Genomic DNA, 21,712 nt, shown 5'->3' on the forward strand with positions numbered 1-21,712 from the left:
GTCTCCATTCCTGAGGAATCAACCTTCAAATCAGTCGCATATTTTTTGTTAAATTTGTAATAATAAAAAAAATCGTATACGCGATTTTTTCACATGCATTGTCATACCTGCCAACTCTTCCGGATTTTCCGGAAGATTTTATTTTCATATTTAAAGTGGTAGCAATACTCGGGTTATTCCAATTAACTTTTTGAATTATATGAATTGAGTTTGACCACCACTACATATAAATAATTACAATAAATATATGAAAGCATAATAATCCTTGCGCAAGCGAACTTCAACGGGATCAAAATATAAATATATGAAAGCATAATAATCCTTGCCCAAGCGAACTTCAACGGGATCAAAATATAAATATATTTATGAGTCAGATTGTTTTTCGTTTATTGTTTTACAACCACTCTGAAAATCCATTCTCGGAAAGAGTGAAAGTTGGCAGGTATGCATTGTGAATGGCCCTTTATGGACCATTCTTACTGTAATGCGATTCTCATATGCGATTACTCTTGCAGTGAAACTGTGACTGGACTGGCAAGTTTTTCGCGGGGAAATATTTTCAACCAATCTGGTTCTCAATTGTGTGCGACTTTTTTGGTAAGGGAAAATTTTGCATTCTGTGGGAATGATTCTTTAAGTTTTCTCGGATAATAATGCATTTTATCGCTTTTACTTCAAATTTATAATTTTATGATTGAAAAAATTATAATTTTACTTTTAATTAAAATTGTTTTTAGGCGTGAAACTGATAAAAATGCACATCAGACATCATGTTAGTCTTAATTCTATTGCATTTTTTACTTCAGCAGCCTTTTTGCACCTCAACATGAATGAAGTCAAACAAAGCTCCTTGTTTTTGTTCTGCTACAGAGGCGGTTTGTGTTTTTACCGTGTGTTGTTTAAGAGATACACTTATTTTTTTTAGCTATCTTATATAGTTCAGTAAGTTTTGAAAATAAGATATTTTAAGTCCTTGATGATACTTTGATCTTTAATCTTTGCATGTTATTCTTATTCAGATCGTGAAGTTTTATTTTTAAAAAAAATGCTCCCGTTGTTCTTACGGATGTCCGGTGACTCATATGGCTCATTGTGTTTAATTTACTCTTATCTTTCTCACTCTTTTTTTTTAAATTTGTGTTATCATACAATGAGCTTTGTTCTTTAAAATGTTGTGAATTAAAAGTCGTACATCTTTCTTCTAATCACTTTAAAGTGTGTAGATAAAATTTTGTGGATGAAATTTACGTGCATAATATTTAGCGAAAACTGATATTAATTTCTCTTACATTTTTTCTGCAGTTTTAGGAATTTTTTATTTATTTTTAACTATTGAAGTGTGAAATTATTTAAATATTTTTCTTTTTTGAAACATTTTTCTTTCAACTCGATGAGAATGAATGATTAAAATCAATTGATATCTTTTAAATAAATGATTTTGATTATTGAAAGAACTCATTGTTTAATAAAGACAATTTGTTTTGTTAAATGACAGAGGTAATTTAAATTTCTAATTTAATTATTAAAAAATAATAATTATAAATGGTGACTTTAAAAATATAATTTCATTGAATGTGCTAACAAACAATAGGAAAACAATCTTTTTCTAAATTGGGATTTTTATCATAAGAGCTATGTTATAAATTTAAAGAGATGGCAGTGGTTTGTTTCTGTTTTATGTATTGTGTATCTTTATTTACTATCAAAATAAACTTGTGTCAAATAATGATGTTATTATTATTATATTTTTTTTTGCTTGTAAGAGTGCATGGTTTTTAAAATTAAACTATTTATTTGGTGTTAATAGTGTTAGTTGAAAAGGTGTGAGGTCGCTTTTATTAAAAACTCCTAAAAAGAGGAGAGGCAGTACAAAGTGATGGAAAGATATGTATTTATGATTATCTAAATCCAATTTCCTATTGTTGACAGTTATGCTGTTCTCTAATAAAGTATATAATTACTTTTAGTGACCTAAAAATTCTTTTTTAAGTTGTTTCAAAATTAGAATTATTTTATTCTTCATAAAATATTTTGCCTAAAATCAAATATTTATGTGTTAAAAAGTAAAAAGTTTGTAATGCCAAGGCATTATATAATTAATGATAATCTGAAATTTAGATAACAAGCACTTTAGATGGTGAATTCTTGATTTGTATTAAAAAGTCACTAATATTAATGGTCATCACGCTTCAATAAATTAAAAACACTTCTTTTAAGAGGCATATGCTCTATTTTTGTAAACTGTGTTTTACCTATGTAACTTTAGGTGAACTTACGGACTTTTTTAAAAATTTTAATCTGCTATGACAAATCAAATGCTCCCTCCGCAGAGGATCAAAATTGTGATAGCAGGTCTTCGGATCATCCTTCGGGATGTTTCCCTGACCGTCTCTGATAGCCCATTGTGCAGCTCTAGTGCGACGTAAATTAACATCAACAACGACAAATCAAATGCACAGACATGATTTGAAGTAATGTTAACCTTGTCCAAATTCCATGTCATTATAAGACACACAGCGCACAAAGAAATTTCACAGTGCATATTGGTTTAATGTGACTGAAAGCTATTGAAGCTCTAATCTTAGTAAACTATTTTTCAGTATTGCTGTTTTAATTGTATATTGATCTATTATTTTATAATTTTTGGTTAAATTACTGAATGCTAGTGAAACATTAGATTTTACCAAATAAATTAACAATTACTTTGTATGCACAAACTTTTTTCTTTCTATTTTTAAATATTAAAATGCGTTTAAATTTTTTTATTTCTCTTATGATACAAGCTAATTGTTCTTTTATATGTCTTTGAATGTTTTTTTCATTCAAAGTTTTCTAGTAAATTTAGAAACATTAGCAAATTACAAACATTAACATGACAATGGAAGTTGTTTTAGGAGACTTGTTATTGTTGTTTTCCAAAGAGTTTAACAAGAAGAAGTAACTACTAAAGCTAAGAGAAGTAATTAAACTAAAGAGAAGTAACTAAACTAAGAGAAGTAACTAAAGAAGTACATCAATACAACAAGAATTTAACTACAGCTGTTTTTATTTGTGAACTTCATTTTAAGAATTTAAAATTATTAGGATTATAACAGCTATTAAGTTTTTTCTCCTATTTTGTAAGAAATATTTGCTTTTAATTTTTTGTTATGATTATATTTTAAATTTGACATTTGATAGATTTATTCCTTAGCTTTAAGCTTTATAATATGGTTTAAATATTATTTATTTTTCAAATCAACCTGTATTATTAAAAAGCAACATTTTATTTATTTTTTAAAAATTTAGTCATTTTAGAATAATTTAAATACCATCACAAGTGAACAATCCTTGTGAAGAACGATTCTTCTAATAGAAGTTATTAAATGACTGATATTTTTATGACTCATTTAATTTTAAATTACAGTTATTGCAATCAAGAAGCTCAAGGAATGATGAAGTGAAATTTTAATAAATTTAAACATATTAACTTTAAAGTTCATCCTCCAACGGTGGATATCTGACAACAATAAACTTCCTAAAACCAGAATAGAATTTGAAAAAAATTCTGGCCATAAACCTCTGCTAATGTTGTATATTGGAGTCAATGTAAAAACAGGCTCAATATTATAGAAATTTTATTTCTAAGATTAGGATTTAAATTTTATCTATCACTATGCATGAGATTTTTCTCTATTATCTATCACTATGTATGAGATTTCTATGCAAGTTTTATATATTTAATCAAACTCAAGAACTAAAAAATATTTTAGCGATGAATAAATAAAATGAAAATCTATCTTTAAAATGTTATTGCCCATTTTGGCTTTTTATTTTTTTTCTGCATTGAATTTTCTCTTTGGGATTATTTTGTTCCTTATACTCAATATCATCTTAAATATTAACACATGAAAAACAACAGTTTGAATATAGTATTAACTCCACAATGGACGAATATAACTTTTGAACATTTTAACAATGGTATATTAATAAGTAATACTAACCCGATAATCTTGTTATTTTTTCTACTAATGCCATTTGCATTTAGCTTTATTGGGTTAACCATTCGTAGGGGGAAAAAATAACGATTATGCTTTTCCTTATTTTGTTGATGGCAAGTTTCCAATTGACAAAATTTACAAGTCCATAATTTTTATTGAAATTCTGCATGCCGTAGCTTTTTCACTTTTGGTGCTTATTTTGCTACCAAAAATCATCAATTATTTGTTACCAAATGCCTTAGAAATCTACTACCTCTCTGGAAGTCCTCAAAATTTTTCTCTTATTACCTCATTTCCTGAGCTCTACATAATTTAAATATTTGGTAAAATAAATTAATGTTTTACAGTTTAAAATATGACTATAAATTTTTTTTTACTGAAGAAGCTTATTTTTTTTAAAAATGTCTCTTAAAGATTCTTACTAAGCTCTTGATTTGTTTTTTTTTTGTTATAAAATATTGATAATTTAAAATGTAATCATTGTTTTAGATGGAGTGTAGTATACCTCAAGCTTTTTCTAGTAAAGCTGCATCATCAGCTGTTAAAAATTTGCAGCCTGGACAGAGTCCTCCGAAATCTATGTTGCATGTAAATTTTGAGTTAGATAATGAAGAAATGCATGAAAGGAAGAAGAAGTATTTGACTGCAAAGTATGGTCAGCATCAGATGAGCCTCATCAGAAAACGTTTAAGTGTTGAAATGTGGATGTACGATCAACTACAAGTTTTATACGATACTCCCGTAAGTGTATTATTTCTTTTACTCATGATTATATTTTAAAACATCTGCATTTTCAAATAATGTTCTTCTGAACTTTCCTTATTTTTTTTCTTTGTAAAAATTAGTTTTTATGCATTTAAACCTTGATTGATGAGTAAAATCTTAGTTTAACTTGTTTTACCAATAGACTTGATTTCAAAACCCCTCTAAGGGGGACTTCACGCGGCGGAGGCAAACGGTAAGAAAGAGACATACAAGAGACAGATCCCCATATTTTAGCATTAGCTTGTGCACATCACTTCTGTGCTTCATAATGCATAAGTATAAGAATTTACAATCTATATGCGTCATTCTTTCCGCTTGCATTCTTACAGCCGATCATCATAGGATTTGGAGAAAGAATGATTTTCAAAAGAAATGAAAAGAATTGCTGAGGCTCCTGTTTCCAAACACATCTCTAAACTTGTTTCTAACCGAAACTATAAAGTTAAAATGAGAGAACTCTACAAAAACAAAAAGTGAAATTTTTTTTTTTTCTGTTACTCAATTACAGACTTCTACAGTATAAGGATTTATTTCACTTTTTTTATAAGGATTTTTGCATAAAATTTAAATTAAGTTTAACAAGATAGGGTTTTTATGTATAATTTTTAAGTACCTAATGTTCTCAAATACTTTTACAATATTTAAAATGTTTAATATTATAATGAATTATTACAAAATGCCGAGTAGATTAATGTTTTTTGGGATTGTGTTTACTGTATTTTGGAAACTGATTAAATTATGTTGTTCAGTACTGAGTAAATTACTTCACTTTTTGAGTGTTGATTCATTTTAAAATATTGCTTAGTTCCTTTGCTTCTAATTTGTTAACTACATAGTATTTAAAATTTTAACCCTAAAACAAATTTTATATATATATATATATATATATAAAATTTGTTTTACATAGTCGTCTCAACTAGTCATCTCCATCTGACTCGATCAGGCACTAGGTTTTTCCATTTATTGATTCCCATGGTTTTAGGATGTTTTTCTACAGAATCAATCCATTTAATGTTTGGTCTTCCCTTTTTTCGTTAGCCTGTTAATTTTCCAATAATCAGGTTCTTAACTGGGTTATCATCAAATCTTCTATAGTAGAACCTGCTACCTTATTCTGTAGGATTTAATAGCTGAAATTATGTTTAGTTACTTGAATTTTCTGAATAATTCATAATTGTACTGAACATGCCGCGAACACTGTTTTAAGTTTATTCTTAAGTAATAATATTAATATAATTAATTTTTCCTTTATTTAGGAAGAATCACATTATGAAGTGGAAATAGATTTAGATGAATTGTTAGATATTGAATCTGAGCCAGCTAGACGAGAGTGGTTAAAGGTAAATGTCCTAGGCTTTATATTAGATTCCTTTATTATGTTATCCTTATCTTTTTTTTAGTATGTTAAGCAAAGTTCATGCTTTTTATTAATGATAAAAGCTAATTATAGGAATTATGTTGTGTTTATAAAATTAGTTAGCTAGTAATTTATTGGCTACATCATGTTGAATCCTGAAGTTTTTATTATTGAGAACCATTAAATTTAAATTACAAAATAAAATTAGTTGAAATGTATTGCTATAGATTGAAATGCTAGGCATAATAACTTTTCTATTTTATTTTATATATTTTTCCTTTGTTTTGTAGATTTCATTAAATAATTGACGGAATTTGTTGCTCTAATATCTGATTTGTACATATTTTTTGCAGTATGAGTTTTTTTTTTTTTGTGATACATAGTGCAATAACTGTAATTTTCTAAATTTACTATCTATAGAGCAATTTAAAAAATGAAAATAATTATGGAATTTTTCTATTAATCTTTGAAATAATATAGTTAAATATTAGAATTTTGAGAACCAATTACATAATTCTTATTTGAAATAATATAGTTAAATATTAGAATTTTGAGAACCAATTACATAATTGTTAATAATCTATGTGAATTGTTACTTAGCCATCTTATCTATCTTATGTATCTCATATTCATTCCCCTCTTTGTGTGAATTATTATAATGTGTATTGCAATATACATTTGAATGTGTAGTATAAACTTAGAAATTCTGTTATTACTGTATATCTTGGTGTACAAGTAAATTTTTTAAACAAAAATTTTATGAAAAAATCGGGAGGTAGACTTGCATACCAGTAATGAGGTGTGACACTCATTAATCGTGAAATATCAATTCACTTTTAGCACTGTAATAAATATAAATTACTCTATATCAATTTACCCCTTTCAAAAACAATTTCTAATAAGTTATACACAATTAATTTTGTATTTTCTCTCATATTTCCTTTCCATGTAGATGTTTTTTTTAGAGACAATATTTTAAATTACATTCAGAAAAAAAAAGAATTAGAAAAATTAAGATAATTTATACTAGACTATTTTAAAAATTACAACACTGTGAAAACTTTTAAAATAATACCATAAAGCTACAAATTTATAAATTCGAAAACATCATCTGTGCTTGATTCAATAGTGTTAGAAATGGTGTGATGCAGGTTCCACTCTGCGAGGGATCTTACTTTATTCTTATTTGTTAAGTCTTACAAAAAATAGTCTTCACTCCCACCAAAATAATTCAAAATACCATGTTTTTTAAAAATATTTTACAATAGAAAAAAAAAAATTCATAACTGTTTTTTTTAATGGTTAACTTACACACCCAACATACCACAAATTTGCTATCTCATAATTAGAAACTTGGGGTTGATTTATACAATATCTATGGCATTTTCAATAGAAAAAATTTAAATATGATTATTATTTACTATTTTTTCTAGCATTAATAACTTTGAATGAATGTTCTTAAAGGAAAAAAGTTTTTATTGAAGGAGTATAATTTTTCTAAAACCGATTAATTCTTTTTATTGTTAAACTGTTAAGTGAAACAGTAATAACAAATCACCAAAAACAGATTCCTCCTATTTTGCTATGTTTTTTAAAGATAATAAGCTAATCTTCCTGAATTCACTGGCATGCCATTTTGCAATTTTTTTCATCAAGGTCTTTAATAAGAAATTAATTACTCTATTTTAATACCTTTTTATTATTTATATCTTTTTAGAAAAAGTTAGTTGGTGTGAAACAATCAGAAGATGCTGTTGAGGTGTGTATATTTAAATTGCTATGTTTTCATAAATATTTTGTTTGTAATATGAAAATTTTTTACTCTAACAAAATAAATCAAGCAACAAAGATTTAACTTAATAAAAAAAGAGCATTAGTTAGTTTTAGTATAAGTAAGTTAGATTGCTATGGTACAAGAATATCAGTTAAAGTTACGAGAAAATGTTAAGGCAAGATTTTGTAAAGCAAAACGTTTACACATTTAATTTTTTCATTAAATAGTCATATTTGAATCAATTTTTTAACGAATCTCGTAAGGCCTTTTCTAGTAGTCTGAAGAAATCTGTTGGGTATAAGGATTAACAAACCTATCTTCAAAAATGTCTAGAAATTATATATTTATGTACAGTGCAGAAATTAAAAAAGTCAAAACTCTAAATAACTTTAAATCTAATGACTGGATTTTCACAAACTAAAACTAAATTGTTTAAGTTTAAGGGCCTTACCTAAATATACTAATTATTTAGTGCAGATGGTATTTTAATGTACGTAATCAAATACAAAAATGTACTATCCCTGAATGAACATCCCCTTTTTTTGACAGATTCCAATTCTTAACCCTCAAAAGAAAATTCATATTTAAATGAATTTGTCTGTGTTTTAAGGATTTGAACAAAAATTATAAATTTTAGTACCAATGTAAAATTTGTCATTTTTTTATGAATCAGTAATTTGGCACTTCAACAATAATATTCAATTCAATTCTCAATAATATTCAATTTCAGTAATATGATTCAACAATAATAATCATATTACGTAATCAAATACAAAAATGTACTATCCCTGAATGAACATCCCCTTTTTTTGACAAATTCCAATTCTTAACTCTCAAAAGAAAATTCATATTTAAGTGAATTTGTCTGTGTTTTAAGATTTGAACAAAAATTATAAATTTTAGTACCAATGTAAAATTTGTCCTTTTTTTATGAATCAGTAATTTGGCACTTCAACAATAATATGAAAAATCTAAAAGTTTTTATTAACAACAGTTTAAAAAGAAATTTGTATATCAAGTAGTCCAAAGGAATTTTCGACACATAATTTCTTAGAATTGTGAAGCAGAAACCGTTAGAACTTAAAATTAAGAAACATAAACAGAAATGAATCAGTCATGTTCTCTGTAAATCTGAGAAGTTTGTAGTAAGGCAAGTTTTCAGTTGGAATCTTCAAGGTAACAGAAATAGTTGGAGGCTGAAAATAGTTTGATGAAGTACTATTGCGAATAAATTGAAAGTAAAGCGCTTATAGAAGGATGCAAAACTTCAGGCTGCAAATAGTAAGCAATTATAGAGGCCATATGCTCTAATCGGGAGTAAAGAGGAATCTGTATGATTTGTAGGTTAAAAATAAGAAAAATTTCTAACAACAAAAAAAAAAAAATGGTAGATAATAGATGAACCTTTGAAAAACAAAAACTAATTAAATGTTTCAGTTTTTTTTTTTTACAAATTATTTAAATAGTCATTTTTTGTTATTAACTTGTTATTTTACTTATTTAATCTTTTGTTTATTTCAGAAATTCATAACAGAACTATTGCAAAGGGCAACAACGCTTTGATTTGCAATAAAGGCTAGATATTTTAGAAACTAGAATGTGATGTATCATTGCCTGGTGGTACTTTTTGGAACTTTTATAACAGTTCTAATTATCACCTAGGGTTTTTTTTAATTGTTAAATGTATATTGAATGACAAAGACTTGTCCCCACTAAACTATATCATGCCATTTGTTTTATTATGCTTATCTATTCACAATTTTATTCTTTTTTGAGTAAAAATATTGGGACAGTTTTATGTGATTGATTTGATGTTGACATATAGATAAATATTTCAATGTAAACTGTTATTAATTATGGATATTTGTGTTGTATATATCTATCTATTGTGCCTTTTTAGTTCTTGCCGTTGAAATTCTGTTTTGCTTAAATCCAAATAGGACCCAATGTAAACAAATCCATTGCTAAATTTTGACATGGGACTTTGCTCTTGTTATCATATCATTTACAAGTAATGAGTTTTTAATGTTAAAACATTGCTCATGATGATATTGTTTTTTAATGTATTTTTGAAATTTACATTTGTTTCTGGCCAACATTGTACTTATAGTGGTGTTAGTCGAGTTTAATAAAATTGCATATTTTATTAGAATGTACATTTTATTTTTAATTACTCAAATGTGTGTGCCGCTATGTGATTCAAATTGTATTGCTTTGATATGATTGATCTCTTTAGTGGGAAGAGAAGTTTAAATTTGAACTTCATTCTTCCAATTTGGTTTTTATGACAGTAAAATTTAACACTATCTTTCATTTATCCTTTGCTATCCAAATTAAGTAATATTTTAAAAGGATGTACTAAATTGAAATTAAATAGCTCATTATTCAGAGGCAAAGAATGTTTAGTTAAAAATAAAGTTCTTCTTTAGCAAAACTTGGTTAGTTTTCCTATTTATTCATGAATTTGTAATCTGTTCCTTATGTTAGTTATTATTTTTAAAAAGCTATTGTTATTTATTCATTTATTATTTTCCTATTGCTAAGTTAAATAGATCTCACATTCTTATCTCCAGTATTATTTTTAATCCTCTGTTTTAGATGCTATTGATCTATAAGTTGTTTTCCTTTCTTTCATTATTCTCAAGTATAGTGTATTAATAATAATATGGAATAGACATTATATTGTGTAAAAATATTGAAAAATAACATTAAGTTTTATGTACATTTTACGACTTGTTTTAGCAATGTGACAATGTGTTTAGCATTTTACGACTTGTTTTTCAATGTGATAGAGAAGTTTCCTTTCACATTATTCTGTAGTATTGGCTATTGCATTTATTATGTCAATAGGCAATCTAGTGATCTCACAATGCTAGCTTATACCTTCTAATTCCCTGGCACTTAATATTTTCTCTTTTTACATTTATTTGCTAATTCATTATTATTTATCCAAATACATGAAATAATTTTTTATGTTCTCATTACAAGGCTTGATCAGTAATTTTAATTTGCCTTATTAGTGGAACATAACTAGTTTTCTTTTTAAGTTTAATAAGCTTCTAAAGTTTAAAGGTAGGAGTTGCCTTTCTTTTAAAATTAAATTTATAAAAATCCGTGTTTTTAAAATTGTTAAGAAATACAATAATTTCGATTCTCGTTGTGTTTGTTGATTTTTTTTATTTGTTACTTTTTTTTTTCTTCAGATATCAATAATATTACATTTCTCAAACTTCAAGTACTATGTTGACTCTATTTTAAAATGTAGCCTTGTATATATTTGAAATTTTTTTTTTTATTGAAAAAATGTTATTTTGTCTTTTTTTTTTCTTTTCACTTTCATGTTTTATTTCATTGTGATCTTCATTGCCAAAGTGGTTTACAGTATTTCAAGTACTAAATTGGAAGAAAACAGCTAAAATTCATTGCTATGAATTAAAAAAAAAAATGCACTACAGATGTACTTTGTATTTTTTTCTCCATATAGTGATGGATATTTATTACTATAAAATTAACTAGTATTTAAATTTCTAACTTTTTTAAAAAATAGATTTTATGTTTAGTTATATTTGACATGGTACTCTATTTGTAAATTGATTTTTAAATTCAATGTTATTTTGACTTTTTTGTTTAGTGTAGTATTTTGTAATATATAAAGTTGTAATATGCTTAATTTCAATGCATTTTTTTCTACTTTATATTGAATGTTAATATCTTTTAAAAGTTATATGTCAAACTCTTTTTTTTTTTTTTTTAAAGTTATGAACCAAAATCTTCATTTAAACTAAATCCTTTTATAATTTACTTTACAAATGATAAAAATCTGTTTTAACTAGTATTATGTTATTTATCTGTTTAAACTAGTTTTATTTAAAATGAATTCAGTCTCAATTACTAATGAATTTAGTTAAAAAGTATATATACATATATATATCTGTCAGTAGATTAGGAGAATAAAAGAAACAGCTTTTTATACATCAAATGATTATGTATATGAACAACTGCTGTTACATATTTAGTTAACATTCATAAAGTAATACAGTATGGGCTTACATTTTGATAGTTTTTTTAATATTAGAAATTAACTTTTTAATATTGCTATAGTGTACAAAACGAACTGCCAAATTCTGTCTCAGTAGTTATGTATGACCTGTAGTTTGAAAATTAGGCATAGAAAATGTAATGTATTAATACTTGCATTTTGTATTAAAATGTTCTTTCATTAGTTGACAACTAGTTAACTCTTTTTTTGTGATTTAGTCTAAATAACAGCAATAGTTGTTTATATGCAATAATTCATTCATAAACTGTTAAGCATGTTGAATACATCATACTTGAATAATATATTCATGAATGGTGTATGAACTTTTGAAGTATTAGATTACTTTGTTTGAAGTATTTAGCAATAACATTGTTATAAATTTTAGCTTAAGTAGAATGAGTTAATTCATTTTTTATTTTCTTTATTTTGGGTAATATTTCATTAGCAAATGCATGGTCATGACTGTAGTTGTATTCACTGAATTTTTTTTATTTATCACATAATTATTATTATTGTCTTAATTTTTTTATTTCAAACTAAGTCGTACAAGTACTCCCAAATGCATGTTTTGTTGAGATATATCTCAAAGCTTTTATTCATATGAGTTTCAATACCTTTTTTAAATCCCATAGTTAAGAAATGCTTTACAAAATAATTTTTCTAATATCCTGCTGATCTCTCTTATTTTAAGCAATGACAAATGACTAGCAGTTGTTAACCTAAACAATTATTCTTAATATTCTTTTTAAAAGTTTGTTATTCAATCAATTATCATTTTCTTTTTGTTAGAATTTCTATATATCATACCGTTTTCTTCTTAGAAAAAACTTATGGTAATTTTGAATTGAGAAATTATATTGCTTACATTATACTAGGATGTAATAATTCTCATAATTGAATAATGGAGGGTTAATTGTATAAAGCTAAACACCGCTCATGGTTAAAATCAGTAATAAGTTACTACTTGTGATTTACTTTTAAGTTTAAGCTTAAACATGTCACCCTGTATTGTTATAGTACTGTTTACCATTCAATTTTTAAATTTATTAAACTTTCCTAAAAACACATAAATCTGGATATAATATTCAAAACACGGCAACCTTTGCACTTGCTAATATTCTTAAATTGATATATAGCTAATGACTCTTAAGAATTTATAAAATATGGAAAAATCTTATGAATGATAAAATTACAAGTCGATATAAATACAATTTCAATAATAAAATTACCTTGGAATATCGGACTCGTCTCATTCACGTGACATAAATAGAGAAATATGTCAGATGCATTTATGACTTGTTATTGTATACGCTCAGTTAACCATTTATAGCTATTTTGAGATTTAATCTATGGAAGTGAAGAAATAAAGTAGTTAGCAGACAGTAACTCTGAATGCAGTTCTCTTGTTTAAGAATAGTGTAGGTGCTATGCATCTATATGACTTAATTATGGTCTTTTTTATTTTTTAATTGGTCTTTTTCTCTATGTATTAGAAAAAATTTATTTTTGTATTTATTTGTATATAGTTTTTAAACTATCACTGATTCTTTTTATTGTATACATATCACAATAAATCTTTCAAATCTGTTTCATTTCGAACCAATTTCTTTCCATTTTTAATAAAACTTAATTGTTTTCAATTCTGTAATCTTTATTAAATGAGTTATACGATCAAGTATAAGATTCAGTATGTGAAGATTATAGTTGACATATTCTGTATATGAATGATATAAAGGTAAATTGTAGAAAAATATGTAATAGTATTCAGTTATCAGAGTTTGGCTACTCAATGTCTTATTCAGAGTGTGTTTTGCAATAGCAACTCAATGTCCTATCCAGAGTTATAAATGTGTTGAAATAATATCACTCTTAACAGTTTAGTTGTTTTTATAAAAATAATTTTTTATATTTTTATTGTAATAGTCTATTGCAGTTAACATTGGGCAAAAACATCATTCTTCTGAGTAATTTTGATTACATTATATAAACATTAAATTTATTATTATTTACAACTTTTTAATTCAATTTTATTGCATATGCATATATTGACTTAAGTCAAGATTTTCATAGATTTGATTTTTAAAGTAAATTTAATTCCTCTATAAAGGCATAGGTACTCAACAATGGAAAACACTTTTAATGAATTATTTTTTGGAATTTGAGTTGGAAAATAATTGCCTGTATATTTTTATAAGTCTGACTTAAAAATTTCAAGGACATGGTTTTAAAAAATTTTTTATATTTTCTTAAAGAAATCCTAGTTTAGAAATTTATATATTGTTTTTTAACATATTGTTTTTTGCACAAAGGACAACTGTTATGTACTGATATTCAGTGCGATATACATTTCCTTTGAAGTATTTACCCGTATGCCCTGAATTGGGGCAGGTCGGGGTAAATATTTTCATTTCCTTTGAAATATGCTAATATTCTATAGCGGTTGGGTAAAATATTTCTTTCTAGCATTCAGCACATGTCTCTTGTTCTTTAAAGAAGTATTCATATATGTAAATAATTTGCTATATCTCTTTTACAAATTGAACCCATGATATTTTCTACAATTCTAATTTACAATTACTGAACAATTTTAATTTCTCAAATTTTTTTTCACTTATTTTAGGGAGCACAACTTTCACCCAATTACATTTCAATGAAATGCATTTGCAGTAACGGTCAATCTTGAAAAACTGTCCCTCTAGTATATGAACTTGGACTTTCTTTGAGTTCCCTTATTCATTTAAGTATTCTCTGATGTTACTTTCATATCAAATACAGTTATGCGAGTGCTAACATGCAATAGACTATTGCACATTATTTTGTACCATTATGCTGTCAACTATTTATTTAAAATAAAGAGTTCTAACACCCTATCTTAAAAATTGAAGGCTGTTAACCGTCTACTTGGCATTGAGCGAGCTGATTCATTGCAAGAGATCTTTTTTTTTATATAGCGGCAGTTGAGAAAAGTGTTTTGCTAAATAGCTGTGAATACTAAATACATAACAGCTCAAATGAAAAAAATTATAAGCAACTAGAGTTCCAAAATCTACAAAACATAGTTAAAGTATTGTAATTTTGTATGCTTACCTACACGTACTTTTTTGGTTTGTTAATGTCTATAATTTTAACAACAATTTCTACTTATACATTTAATTGTTTATCTATTTTTTGGGGGTTTTTCTATTCTGATTTAGATATAGTTCAGTTTTCTTGATAAATAAAGTTTCCCGTTCTTTCTATGAGAGAAAAATATAGTATCTTATTTTAATTTATTTAGATGGCCTAAGAATTTTATTCTAAGGCACAATCTGGTTTATGAATGAAAATTTAAGGCACAAAAATTCTCACTGAAAATTACATATACTATTATTGAAATTTATACATTTTATTAAATTCAAACTCATGCATTTTAATTCCTCTCACAATATATTATACATTTTCCCTTTATGTCTTTCAAATTCAGTTACTTATATTGCTGTGTAACTGAAATTTTTGAACAAATTCAGAAATTAGTACTAGATTTGATACAAAATTATCAGTGCTTTTCTTAATCCTAGCTAGTGTATAAAAATGTAATTATTTCTGATTTTACTGATATAAAACATCTTGGTATTTAAATTTACAAACAATTCAAGCACATTTACTGTATCGTATCACTTCTTTTTGATATGAAAAAAAAGGAAAGATTATACTTTGCCATTATATAAAGTTGGAATCATTAACAATTGAGAGGAAACTATTTTTTCTCCTTTCTATTGTAGCTTTCACATTAATGTTAGTTGTCAAATTTATCTGCAACTTATTGTTTATTGTGCACTTTTTTTTTACTATATTACGATTTTTGTTATGAAAAAAATATTTTAATTCTTAGATTTTTGCTATTGTAAAAATAAATGCATTAAATTTTGTTATGAGTTAATGTGTTTTTATATAAAGTGCCATATGTGTTATTTTAATGCACCTTTAATTTTTTTTAATAATAATCAGATATTTACCTTATTTCTGATGTAATTTCATGTAAAAATTGTTTTAATGATATTTTGAAAGACAATCTGTTGTTTTTCTTGCCTCATTTGTGTTATTTAAACAAAAAATTGTTACAACAGCAAGAATGTTATAAATTAACACTAATTCTACTGTGTTAATTAATATTTAAATTATACAGGTATATTTGGATATCAATAGTCGAACTCTGAAAGGAAATTTAGCTGGGATATACCTTAAGATTGAAGTCTTGTTATACGTAGAGGTCAATAGAATTTTATTTAATTGATTTTCTACTGAGGAAAGACTTTCACAATGCTTTCTCTTTGAAAATTTTTTTTAATTCTATAATGGTGGTAAAGAAAAATTATTTTTCTTAAGGCAAGGTATTTTTTTGGGGGTGGGGTAGTTAGACTGCTTTAAAATATGATGTTATTATAAAAATGATAAATGTGATCATAAAAATTGTCTCTGTTCCTTTCAGGGCATGCCTAATATTCTTTTTTTATCTAATTTGCATCAGTACTTGATGAAATTATTGCTTTTAATTGCAAGTCTAAGAAATTTCTTATTGGAATTCAATTATTAGTGTTATGAAATAATGCTCTTTAAAAAAATTACTTTTAAAAAACTGCATTCTTTATTAGTTCAGGGCTGATTGTGCTCCGGAAAAAATCCGGATTTCCGGACTTTTCGCTAACAGTGATCTGGAGGTTTCCAGAAATCAAATTTTCAAAGGTGGAACTTAAAAACACAGTTTATTTTATTTGATTGTAAAGGAGAGCCAGAGAGATACTTTATAAGCTTATATTCATTTCTTATCAGTAAATAGTTGTTATAATCATAAACTCAAGAAAGAAAGACATATTTGTAAATTTTAATTACTTCTCCAGGTCATCATAGGTATGTGTAAATGGTATAGGTATGTGTAAAATTTAAAAAATATTTTAAGTAAACTAAGAAATATTGAAAAAAAGGAAAAAAAACCTTATTTAAATTTTTTTCCTAATTTTTCAATTTAAACTTTTTTTTTTAACTCGAGAAATTTTCCGGAATTTTGACTTGGGCTCACAATCACCCCTGTTAGTTTGAAATGTTAATTTTTGGAATGTCAAGTGTGTGATTTCTTATCCCGGTGGTGTTGAAAAAAATTTCATTGTTTGAAAAGCTGCATTTAATCTTTGTTAATTTTGAATAGAATTCCTATAACCTATGTTTTATTTATTTTGTATTTATTTTTATCTAAATTCTTTTTTTTAAATCGAATTTCTATTTTGAAAAATTTTCTTTTTTAGTTTGAGTTTTTATGAGTATAAGTTACTATGAAATTATTATTAAGTGTGTAATTAAAATGAAAAAAACTAAGTATTCTGTTTAACTACAATGTGTTTCATTTGGTTTCAGCTATCAAAAAATGCTTGATAAATATTAATTTTGTTAATCAGAAACTGTAATATATTTTCAGCCGTCCCACTGATTATTTCCCCTATATACTCTACCTTTTATATCTGCTTCGTCCATTACCTGAGCACTGTTGTTACTAGGTACCCAAACTTTTACAAAAGCTTAATGAATGTGACAAATTTGTTTTATATATTGATCTTAAATCATTTTTATGCATTTGCTGCTGTTGAAAATAATCTCTTGTTTTTAATAAAATTACAAAAAAACCATTATTTGTTATTCCTTTTTTTAATAGTTTGATTTAAACTTCATTAAGTGAACCATTAACAAGTAAAATATCAAACAATTGATCTATAAATTACTTTTATCTTAAAAAGGTTTAAAGAGAAGGTAGAAAAATAATATAATATAAACAATGTTATGAATGCTTTACATGTATACTTAACCCACTGGCATCTTAGCAAAATTGGGAGAATGTTTCTTCCCTATACACTATTTCCCCATCTAATAACATTGGAAAACCAGTTTTGCTATGCGTAGAAGACTGCAGGTAAAATTAGGACTTTTTACGTGCAGAACTGCGAATGGGTTAATTTGCGATCAATAATTTAAATCTATCTATAAATTTCGACATTTAATTGCTTAGATATCAATAATAATGTTTTCTGTGGTTCCATGCTGTAAAGAACACACTAAAAACGTTTCAATAATTTCCAAAACACTATTCGAATGTTCAAGTAACTTATTGAGTAAGCATAATTTCCAAAACACTTATTAAATAGTCAACTATCATGCTGATTGTGGAAAAAAAAATTTCAAAGCGTTAATAGAAGAACACCCCTTAAGAATTCAAATAATTTGTTAATCTATGAAAAAAAAAATTGTGTTTAAAATCCATTGAAAGTTTTTTTGTCAGCAGTTAAAAAAACTTGATACTGAAGTTAAATTTCATGTGCTGTGATCCCTTATAGTTAATGAAAGAAAATTTGTTAAATTAATTATACAGTCGAACTCGTTTATAACGTGCACAAAGGGACCGAAATATTGTACTCGTTAAATCCGAGTGCTCGTAATAAGGCTTAAGGCAGGCGTGCAACCAGAAGAGGGGGGGGGGAGGCTTTGGAGGTCAAATGATTGAGTTTACTTAAAATTTAATTAATACTTACTTACTTTATTTACATTAATTAATTTAATTAAATACTTTTCTTGCTTATTAAATTAATTCTTACCTACTAAATTTAATTATATTACTTTTATCGGTCATGACCGATAAGGCACGAAATCGATACATCACCGCCTACTCTCACGTGACTTTTCCCATGCTTTAGACTAGAGCGTAAGGGCAATTAAGTTTCAGTTCGTGTTTTTTTTTTTTGATTTTGCGCGCATTTCTTATAATTTTGAAAAAAAGATAAGACAGAAAGATGAGAAAAAAGATTGCAAGACAGAAAAATATTGCTCGCTAAAACCGGGTCTTTCTCGTTAAAAGCGACTTCTGTTCCATAGACTTAACATTGATCCAACCAAATATTCTCATTTCCCTCGGTAAATCCGAGCTCGTTATAAGCGAGTTCGACTGTATATATAATCAGTAACTTAAGAATCCTTTTTAAATATCAAGATGAGCAATATGTCTCTTTTTTTTCTTCTTCTTTTTCTTGAAGAGAGAGTAAGGACTATTGTTTATTATAGATTCACCTACCATGCTTTGGACAATTTTAAGCTTGCCCATCGACATGAATATCTAGGTTTGTGTCATCAGAGCTTTAAAAATATTAATGTCCTTTGCAATTGTATCTTTCTGAATAAGGTATTTTAGGACTGGTGGCCTTAAAAACCAAATACAGAAAGCGATAGTCATTAGTTGAAAATGATTTAATTTTAATGTTTTAATTTTAATGTCAACATAGAGTCACACATAGGAAAACTTTCAATAGAAAAGCAATCTCGACAATTCCATTAATTATATAAATAGCAAGGCAAATTGTAATCAGTAATAGAACTCATTTCTTTAAATAATATAGTTTTGTTTTGAGTCTAATGAAGTATATTAGTTGCATTTAACTCCCAGCTTAAGAGTATATAACAAAATTTATTGGTTCTAGTTAAAATAAATTATAGAGAAAATTTCTTTTTACCAAGGTTAGAGATTTTTGCAGTTAAGAAAAAGAAACAAGTATTTCAGTTAGTGTGATAAATTCAAAAGTATAAAAATAATATAGATAAATGATATACATAACTGATTTGGGTCTTAAAAAGTTTGAATGTTATAAGAATATACATCACAGAAATAAGAGTCAAACATTGAAAACTCAAATTATTAGAACTAAATTATCTAAGACCTTTCAAAAACAATACAAAATTTAAGAAAAATGTTCAATATCAGTCATAATGTATGTATAACATTTTTAAAAAGAAAAATTAGAGGAAAAATATGAAGAAAAAAAACTTTAGTATTTAAAACATTTGCTTTCCAACAGTGGCTTATCTTAATAATTGCGTAACTATCAACACAAAATGCATGATTAATCAACTTCCTTAAACATAGAATGTTAATGGGATATTCTAGTATGAAGTTTTAGGAATGTCTAATTTTACTGTTAGAAGGTGTTATAATTAACAATATCATGATATTCTTCATGTGGATGATGATTTAATAAAAACACATTTACTACTATACATGACTATATTTTATTTTAAAATTACAAAATTAATATTCAAATTCGTCTTTTTAAAAAATATGCTTAAAGTTTTTCATGCACCTAAGTATATTTAAACTATTCGGTTTTTTTAAATTTATTATTTTGTCTAAAAACCCATATTAAGAACTACACAATCTACACTTATTTAAAATTACTCTTCATATACAGAAGCAACAAAACTGCCCCTTCTAACTAGATACCAAATTCATGGATAGTCAACCCTCAGCACACATGCCACAACAGAAAATTCTAACAGTGGCAAGTGAACACTTTTAAAAATATAATTAAACTCCTCCTCAGGAACTTCATCAAAATTTGCAAAAACTTAGTTCATTAACTACTGAATAAAACAAGTTAGAAATATGCTCGGAATTGTTTGACAGCAGTAAAACTATGCAGTAAAACAGCGTGGGTGAGGTCATGGGAAGAGCCCAATTCTTTGAGATGCCTTACTTTGGCACTGTTGGAACTTTGAAAGGTCTGTCCCAGTTTTTAAAAAACTTCAACTTTAAATGCCTAATTAATTAAGGGAATATTTCCGTAGCCTGATCTGTCACGCCAACTACAATCGCCAAATAGATTTTACACTTGCAAATTAAAAAAAAAAAAAAAACATGTTTGCCCAGTGTGGCTATTTATACCTATTAAGTTGGTCCTTTTCTGTGATGTTTTTTTTAGTTTCTCGCGGGCAGTTGCGCAGAAGTTTTCAAGACTTGGCAATTATTCTGCCACAGATCAGGATACGGAAATCTCCCCAATTACAAGTTATTCATATTCAATTTAACCTAACTGCTTAAACTTCTAAAAATGCTTAAAATATAATTTTACACTTTTGCTTTATACTAATTTTTGAAATTTAATTTCTCAAAATTACATGGAAAAAAAAAGGTGCTACTTGCAAAACTTGAAAAGGCAAATAGTTTTTATTTTTACTTCATCAGAAAGTAACACTGTTCCCTAAAGGGTTGCCAACCCTTGACCTAACGTGAGAAGAGACATACTTTCAAAAGAAGACCACAATAAGTATTCCATTTTTTTCTTAGTAGCTGACTTTACCATCGTTTTTATAAATTTCTGTTGACAATTTAAAAAGATATTTTGACAACTTATAACAAACCATATTTTTAATTTCATAATATTCTTATGTAAAAACTATAAGTTAATTTGAATAAATATTTATTTGAAAACTTTAGTTAGAGAACAAGTTAATTGATAGTTCAGTGAATTTCACAGTTTCAGTTAGTTCAGTTTATTTGTAAAACAAATAAATTTTTAATAAAATATACTTGTACAGAACAAGAAAATGAAACAAGTTTTATAAAGAAAAGTCAAGACATTTTATTCCTTGAAGAATTTTCTTTAGTAAACATTCTATAAAAAGGAACAATTTAATACAATTTTTAAATAAATATATCATACATATAACAATTACACCTTTTAAAAAGGTTTATAAATTTTATATATAAACCTTTAATATAAATTTTATAAAAATATATATAAATAGTATATTTAAATATAGAATAAATATATAAATAAGATTATAACAATATTTTATCAAATGAATGCTAAAAAGCATGATTTTTATTAATATAACAAATAGATGCATAATTAGAATTAAATAATTATTGTCTTCACAGGTTGATTATGTTTTTCTAAAAAGCAGATAGTATAACGCAATCAAGTTTACTCAAATCATTTCATTAAAAT

General features: G+C 26.1%; 1 protein-coding gene across 3 annotated transcripts; it reads left to right on the forward strand.

Annotated features, from left to right (window-relative positions):
• Positions 1-783: 783 nt before the first annotated feature.
• On the forward strand, positions 784-17,572 carry LOC107444888 (protein phosphatase 1 regulatory subunit 14B). 3 transcript variants are annotated; one of them, XM_016059136.4, is made up of 5 exons: positions 784-942; positions 4,470-4,721; positions 6,002-6,085; positions 7,820-7,861; positions 9,398-17,572. In XM_016059136.4, the coding sequence occupies exons 2-5, from the start codon at positions 4,470-4,472 to the stop codon at positions 9,437-9,439; spliced, it is 420 nt and encodes a 139-aa protein (XP_015914622.2). In that variant the 5' UTR covers positions 784-942; the 3' UTR covers positions 9,440-17,572. The 3 variants fall into 3 exon arrangements, with proteins under 3 accessions (XP_015914622.2, XP_015914623.1, XP_087022228.1); XM_016059137.4 differs by lacking the exon at positions 784-942 and adding an exon at positions 1,047-1,215; XM_087166102.1 differs by lacking the exon at positions 784-942 and adding an exon at positions 1,479-1,497.
• The last annotated feature ends 4,140 nt before the right edge of the window (positions 17,573-21,712 follow it).

The sequence above is a fragment of the Parasteatoda tepidariorum genome, chromosome 6, assembly GCF_982258835.1.
Source record: "Parasteatoda tepidariorum strain Cologne lab strain chromosome 6, Ptep-v5.0, whole genome shotgun sequence".
In the NCBI taxonomy this organism is placed as follows: Eukaryota; Metazoa; Arthropoda; class Arachnida; order Araneae; family Theridiidae; genus Parasteatoda; species Parasteatoda tepidariorum.

Bases quoted from the DNA above. Each gene is read 5' to 3' on its own strand.
- LOC107444888 (XM_087166102.1), top strand. The intron at 4,722-6,001 runs GTAAGTGTATTA...TCCTTTATTTAG, and splicing joins AAGTTTTATACGATACTCCC to GAAGAATCACATTATGAAGT. The intron at 7,862-9,397 runs GTGTGTATATTT...TGTTTATTTCAG, and splicing joins AATCAGAAGATGCTGTTGAG to AAATTCATAACAGAACTATT.